Source organism: Hemitrygon akajei, chromosome 17 (genome assembly GCF_048418815.1).
Source record: "Hemitrygon akajei chromosome 17, sHemAka1.3, whole genome shotgun sequence".
Classification (NCBI taxonomy): Eukaryota; Metazoa; Chordata; class Chondrichthyes; order Myliobatiformes; family Dasyatidae; genus Hemitrygon; species Hemitrygon akajei.
This window is the reverse complement of record NC_133140.1, coordinates 1,629,810-1,637,705: the sequence shown is the minus strand read 5'-3', so window position 1 is coordinate 1,637,705 and position 7,896 is coordinate 1,629,810. Positions and strand designations below refer to the sequence as shown.

General features: G+C 50.7%; 1 protein-coding gene across 1 annotated transcript in view; it reads right to left on the bottom strand.

The window, feature by feature from the left end:
• Positions 1-3,271: 3,271 nt before the first annotated feature.
• The window catches only part of LOC140740438 (hydrocephalus-inducing protein-like), a 579,330-nt gene continuing 574,705 nt past the window's right edge, over positions 3,272-7,896 (bottom strand). The window contains exon 70 of the mRNA XM_073069569.1: positions 3,272-4,418. Within this exon, the coding sequence (XP_072925670.1) occupies positions 3,930-4,418 (489 nt within the window). The 3' untranslated portion in view covers positions 3,272-3,929. The remainder of the gene's footprint in view (positions 4,419-7,896) is intronic.

The following is a 7,896-nucleotide window of genomic DNA, read 5'->3' as shown; positions in this document are numbered from 1 at the left end:
CATAGCAGGCAGAGCACAAGGCACAAGCATCTCACTGCCCTAGGGACATTGGTTCGATCCAGACCTTAGCACTGTTGGTTGGAGTTTTCACACTTCCCTGCAACTTCTCCTGTCTGCTTTACTGTTCCAAAAAAAGGCTCATTGACCTGAAACAACTGTGATGGATATTCACTTTCCAGGGCCTGAAAGGCTTATTGCCAACCTCAGCTTTCTAGCATACCAACATGACATTTCAAGGAGTCAGTGTTGTTTGTGACAAAGTTAAACTTCTAACCAATATTCCTTGTTCAGCTTCTTGCTGTAAAGAACCAGTATTCAGTTCTTCATGCAAATTGCAAGCAATAATCAGTTTGAAGTTAAAAACACAGCTTTGCAATCAGCATCGTTTAAAGAGTAAAGGATGTTGGTCCACAGCTGGGACTGGCTGATCAAGAGATAAGGTTTACCAGTTGGAGTGACCATGAGTCGTCCTGATCTGTAGGAGCTAAACGAAAAACAACGGAGTTACGTTAATTGGTTTTCATCAAACCAGGCAACTGCAGCTAAGTTATTTGTGACAATGTGATAGAGACCAGGGAAGGTTTCATACTGGGCTGATTTTGTCACAGCATAGCTGATCTATTAATGGTTGTGTACTGATAGAGTCATCCCTCACAGCATTAATTTTAGGTGGCTGGGCACTCTGTCCCCAGAAGATTTTAAACCATCTGTGTGAATTACTTTGTCAAAGCAAAGGTATCTGAGAAACATGGCAAACAAATGTCAACTAGCAGCAAAACGGTATAATGTAGCATTGAGGATAGTTAGCACTGACAAGGGGAATGACTGAAAAACTGGGGGTCAGAAAGAAGAATTAGAATTCATTCCTCGACCTTTGTTTTATGTGATTTATGATTTGTTCATCTGCAACTCATTGGTATATTGTAAGAATCGGAATCAGAATCACGTTACTGCCAGAACCGATTGTGGTTTGGTGTCAAGCATAAAACACAGGACGATACCACAACAGACAACACAATAGCAGCCAACAGTTCACAAGACAATAGTGCAAACAGCCACAAACAAACAACACTTTTCCTTACAGTCACACCTGCAAATGCCAATACTCAAACTTAAATAAATGCAAACATATGAACAGACTCAACCATTATCGACAGAACAAAGGCAGCAGGAAAGATCGTTCAACAGATGTTGTGCAGGGACATTTAGGGTGAGTTTGGTTGAGAAGCTGGATAGCTGCCGGAAAGCAGCTTTGGAGATGTCGTGTAGCCTTGAAGCATCACCTTGATGCCAATTTGGTGAATAGATGATTGCTAGGGTGGGAGGAATCAGTAGTAATTTTTTCAGCTCTTTTCTTCACTTCGGCGATGACAGTCAATGATCTTCTCCACTGAGTGGACCACTCGCTGCCACCTGGACTTGGAGAGGGAGGAGAGAGTGGAAAACCAAACGGTAACAGAGGTGGTCACAACACTCTCGATGATGGTTGAGTACAAACTCATCAGGACATGGCTGAGATGTTAAGTTTCCTGAGTGGCGTAGGAAGTACAATTGTACCTGAGTTTGGAAATACTTTGTAATTGATAAATCTTACGAAATTCAGAAAACTTGTATAAATCAGAAATCTTCTGTGAGTGTTAAATGTGGGTTAAGAACTATTTGTTTAAATTTAAACATGTTCCATTAAAAATATATCAAGCCATTAGCTAGAAGTATCTTCACCTTTGTCGGGAGGGATCCCTACCACTCAAGCAGTGGGCATTGGCAGCTAGGCCTCATTGCAGAAACTAGACAGGGAAGTAAGCCAGTCCTCTCAGAGCAGGTGTTCACAACACAACCTCCCTTTAGAGAGGGTACCTGCAGATGCCCATATCAGACACAGCTTAAAGGGCTTTGTGACCAGGGTACCAAACACAATCACACCTTAAATTGTCCCACAAATTCGGCCCAACCTGTTGAGTGCTTCAAGTATTTTCTGGTTTTAGAGTCGTAGAATCATACAGCACAGAAACAACCCTTTCAGCCCAACTAGTTTATGCCAACCAAGATTCTCATCTGCACAGACTTGACCTATATCCTGTCTTCAGGTATTTTTGGTTTTGATGGATGAATTGTCCACTGTAAATTACCCTGTTACAGAAAGTCACACAGGAGTTGAAGGGCATGTAAGTGAAAGGGGGAATGGGAATGATGTGATTGGACTGGGAACCAGTGGATAATGGGTTCTCTCTTATTTTTGTTGTTCATCTTGCTGGAGTGGCTTGAGTTGGACTGTCAGTAGGTAAGTCCTGGCCAACTGACAAGCTTTCTTGTGAGCACTGTGGACATTTCTCCCTGCCTGTGTTACGATGTTAGATCCACACTACTGCTTCCAGCGTAGTTCCAAAGTCACAAAGCATGGAAACAGGCAATTTGAGCCACCGATTCCACACTGACCGGTGAACACCTATCTGTATTGTCCATCTCCCACTCTCAACCCACAGCTGCCGAAGTGTGAGGATTGAAGTGGTCATCTAAATGGTTCTCCAATGACTCTGCCTCCACCACTCTTTCCAGGTAGTCACCTCTCTGGATAAAAAAGTGTCCCACCAGATCTCCCCCACTAAATTTCGGCCCTCTTACCCTACGATCTGTGGTTTTACCGAACTCTGGTGTAGGGAAATGTTCCCTTCCACCTTCTCTATCTGCACCCCTCATTATTTCAGATGTCTCTGCCATGTCTTGCACAGGTGATGCTGTCACAATGCTGCTGAGTGGGTGCATCCTCACCAGTGTAGGACAGTAAGATAACTTGGTGATTCCTGCGGTTAAGCTCAGATTGAGAAGCTAATCCTACTTGAGAAAATTAATGCTGTGCTTAACGGCTCTTGCACTGAGGCAAAAAAAATCAACAGATGGCAAAGGACCCTGTTGCCTGTCGAAGTACGAACCAGAGTTTAGCATTTACTCTTTACAAGAGGCTTGCTTTGAGAACCTAGTAACAAACCAGTGATTGGCTCGAAATCTAACTCCTTGGTTTGACAGACATTCTCCTTCCATTTCACATCCCAGGAGTTTGGCAGAGAACACAAGTTGAAGGATTGAACCAGGGGCTGAATACACAATGAGCTCCCAGTACTCTGCATTCACTCAGCACGCTCTCCCCCCACCAGAGGGGGAACAAGGTCCTTGAGTCACTGCTGAAGTACTCTCTGTGACTGGATGAGAGAGTGGGGATGGTACAAATCCTCTTTGTGACAACTGTATGAAAAAATTAACCCAAAACAGATAGTGAGCAATCTAATACTATTTTATTTATTGCATGCATTTAAAATGACAGATTATCGATCCAAACTAAGCAAGAAGGATAGATGTTTATTATTGATGCATATTGTCACATCACTGGAGAAAATAAGAAAAAAATTACTTGTAAGCATTAGAGAAATCTGATTATCTGATGTTGAAAGGAAAGGAGCCAGAACAGATGGGGCCTGGACCTAGAACTCCAACCAAAATGGAGAAGATGGTGACTACTTGTTGGCTCAGTGGTAGGTGGTAAGGCTTAGAGAGAGAAATGATGAGACAATAATAAAAGTTTTTTTTTGTGCTAAAGCTGAATTGAATTATAAAAATAAAAAGTAACATGTTTGGTAGTATGGCCTATTAATAAAGTTTAATGATAACTTAATGACATCTCTTTTGCTGAAGGTATGATGCCTTTAGATGTGAATGATAAGCAAGAATAGATGCAGCAAGTTAATTGTGACATAGGGCTAAAATGACCCAGATCATTTCAAGCTTTGGTGCTTATTAGTGACATTGCAATGGCTCATGAGATTGACTAACCATACACACATTGCAATAAGACCAGTCCCAATGATAACTTTGCACTGAGAAGAATTCGATCCAATCTGAGCTTTAAATTGGAGATCATTGAGAGGTGTCCCCTCTCATTTATCTGGAGTAACTCCCTTTAGGTAATAGATCCAAGATATCACAGTGGACGTCCCCTCTGACTGCGGACAGGACACCACCAACTTGCCGATGACGGGTGATTTTGGAGTGTTAGCGCTTGCTTCAAAGCTGACAGTCACAAAGTGGCTTTTCTTCGGCCGAAGTGTCTCTGTGGACTTGCAGGCAAACATGGGATTGTCCGGCTGGAAGGAGAAGGTCTTGACCTGCGGAAAGACGTTCTTAAATGGGATGGAAGTGCTGGAACCGGCTCGAATAGTGAAGGGGCCCTGAGGTTTGGCGGGTAGGCACAGGCCAAACAAGGGTATGCTGTACTTGCCCCCAATGGGAGAGACAATGTTGAGAATGGCTCTGGATTCACCGAGTTGCAGAGGCTCATAGGTCACGTCCACACTCACTTCTGAGCCTCCTGGGGAGGCTGGGTGGACGGTGATACTCTTGTCCACCAGGAATTCGGCATTTTCAACCTGTGGAAAGAAACTTACAGTTATCTTCGATGACAAAGAAGAAGAAGATAGAATTTACAATGGAACATTACAGGAACAGTCCTTTGGCTCATGATGTCGGTCCAAATACAATGCTCAGCTGAACTAAATCTCTTCTCCCTGAATATCCTTCCATTCCTTGCATATCCAAAAGCCTCATGAACATCTCCCTCTACCGGCCATTCCCCTCTACCGGCCATTCCCCTCTACCGGCCATTCCCCTCTACCGGCCATTCCCCTCTACTGGCCATTCCCCTCTACCGGCCATTCCCCTCTACCGGCCATTTCCCTCTACCGGCCATCTCCCTCTACCGGCCATCTCCCTCTACCGGCCATCTCCCTCTACCGGCCATTTCCCTCTACCGGCCATTCCCCTCTACCGGCCATTCCCCTCTACCGGCCATTTCCCTCTACCGGCCATTCCCCTCTACCGGCCATTTCCCTCTACCGGCCATTCCCCTCTACCGGCCATTCCCCTCTACCGGCCATTCCCCTCTACCGGCCATTCCCCTCTACCGGCCATTTCCCTCTACCGGCCATTCCCCTCTACCGGCCATTTCCCTCTACCGGCCATCCCCCTCTACCGGCCATTCCCCTCTACCGGCCATTTCCCTCTATCGGCCATTTCCCTCTACCGGCCATTCCCCTCTACCGGCCATTTCCCTCTACCGGCCATTCCCCTCTACCGGCCATTTCCCTCTACCGGCCATCCCCCTCTACCGGCCATTCCCCTCTACCGGCCATTTCCCTCTACCGGCCATCTCCCTCTACCGGCCATCTCCCTCTACCGGCCATTCCCCTCTACCGGCCATCTCCCTCTACCGGCCATCCCCCTCTACCGGCCATCCCCCTCTACCGGCCATTTCCCTCTACCGGCCATTCCCCTCTACCGGCCATTCCCCTCTACCGGCCATTTCCCTCTACCGGCCATTCCCCTCTACCGGCCATTTCCCTCTACCGGCCATTTCCCTCTACCGGCCATTCCCCTCTACCGGCCATTTCCCTCTACCGGCCATTCCCCTCTACCGGCCATCTCCCTCTACCGGCCATCTCCCTCTACCGGCCATTCCCCTCTACCGGCCATTTCCCTCTACCGGCCATTCCCCTCTACCGGCCATTTCCCTCTACCGGCCATTCCCCTCTACCGGCCATCTCCCTCTACCGGCCATCTCCCTCTACCGGCCATTTCCCTCTACCGGCCATTTCCCTCTACCGGCCATTCCCCTCTACCGGCCATTCCCCTCTACCGGCCATTTCCCTCTACCGGCCATTCCCCTCTACCGGCCATTCCCCTCTACCGGCCATTTCCCTCTACCGGCCATTCCCCTCTACCGGCCATTCCCCTCTACCGGCCATTTCCCTCTACCGGCCATTCCCCTCTACCGGCCATTTCCCTCTACCGGCCATTCCCCTCTACCGGCCATTCCCCTCTACCGGCCATTTCCCTCTACCGGCCATTCCCCTCTACCGGCCATTTCCCTCTACCGGCCATTCCCCTCTACCGGCCATTTCCCTCTACCGGCCATTCCCCTCTACCGGCCATTTCCCTCTACCGGCCATTTCCCTCTACCGGCCATCTCCCTCTACCGGCCATCTCCCTCTACCGGCCATTCCCCTCTACCGGCCACCTCCCTCTACCGGCCATCCCCCTCTACCGGCCATTTCCCTCTACCGGCCATTCCCCTCTACCGGCCATCCCCCTCTACCGGCCATTCCCCTCTACCGGCCATCTCCCTCTACCGGCCATTCCCCTCTACCGGCCATCTCCCTCTACCGGCCATCTCCCTCTACCGGCCATTCCCCTCTACCGGCCATTCCCCTCTACCGGCCATTTCCCTCTACCGGCCATTCCCCTCTACCGGCCATCTCCCTCTACCGGCCATTTCCCTCTACCGGCCATTCCCCTCTACCGGCCATTCCCCTCTACCGGCCATTTCCCTCTACCAGCAATTCCCCTCTACCGGCCATTTCCCTCTACCAGCAATTTCCCTCTACCGGCCATCTCCCTCTACCGGCCATTCCCCTCTACCGGCCATTTCCCTCTACCAGCAATTCCCCTCTACCGGCCATTTCCCTCTACCAGCAATTTCCCTCTACCGGCCATCTCCCTCTACCGGCCATTTCCCTCTACCGGCCATCTCCCTCTACCGGCCATCTCCCTCTACCGGCCATTCCCCTCTACCGGCCATTCCCCTCTACCGGCCATTTCCCTCTACCGGCCATTCCCCTCTACCGGCCATTTCCCTCTACCGGCCATTCCCCTCTACCGGCCATTCCCCTCTACCGGCCATTTCCCTCTACCGGCCATTCCCCTCTACCGGCCATTCCCCTCTACCGGCCATTTCCCTCTACCGGCCATTCCCCTCTACCGGCCATTCCCCTCTACCGGCCATTTCCCTCTACCGGCAATTCCCCTCTACCAGCCATTTCCCTCTACCAGCCATTCCCCTCTACCGGCCATTTCCCTCTACCAGCAATTTCCCTCTACCGGCCATTCCCCTCTACCGGCCATTCCCCTCTACCAGCCATTCCCCTCTACCAGCCATTTCCCTCTACCAGCCATTCCCCTCTACCGGCCATTTCCCTCTACCAGCAATTTCCCTCTACCGGCCATTTCCCTCTACCGGCCATTTCCCTCTACCGGCCATTTCCCTCTACCGGCCATTTCCCTCTACCGGCCATCTCCCTCTACCGGCCATTCCCTCTACCGGCCATCTCCCTCTACCGGCCATCTCCCTCTACCGGCCATTTCCCTCTACCGGCCATTTCCCTCTACCAGCCATCTCCCTCTACCAGCCATCTCCCTCTACCGGCCATTTCCCTCTACCGGCCATTTCCCTCTACCAGCCATTTCCCTCTACCGGCCATTTCCCTCTACCGGCCATTTCCCTCTACCGGCCATTTCCCTCTACCGGCCATTCCCCTCTACCGGCCATTTCCCTCTACCGGCCATTTCCCTCTACCGGCCATTTCCCTCTACCGGCCATTTCCCTCTACCGGCAATTCCCCTCTACCGGCCATTCCCCTCTACCGGCCATTCCCCTCTACCAGCCATTTCCCTCTACCAGCCATTCCCCTCTACCAGCCATTTCCCTCTACCAGCCATTCCCCTCTACCAGCCATTTCCCTCTACCAGCCATCTCCCTCTACCGGCCATCTCCCTCTACCGGCCATTTCCCTCTACCGGCCATTTCCCTCTACCAGCCATTTCCCTCTACCGGCCATTTCCCTCTACCGGCCATTTCCCTCTACCGGCCATTCCCCTCTACCGGCCATTTCCCTCTACCGGCCATTCCCCTCTACCGGCCATTTCCCTCTACCGGCCATTTCCCTCTACCGGCCATTTCCCTCTACCAGCAATTCCCCTCTACCGGCCATTCCCCTCTACCGGCCATTCCCCTCTACCAGCCATTTCCCTCTACCAGCCATTCCCCTCTACCAGCCATTTCCCTCTACCAGC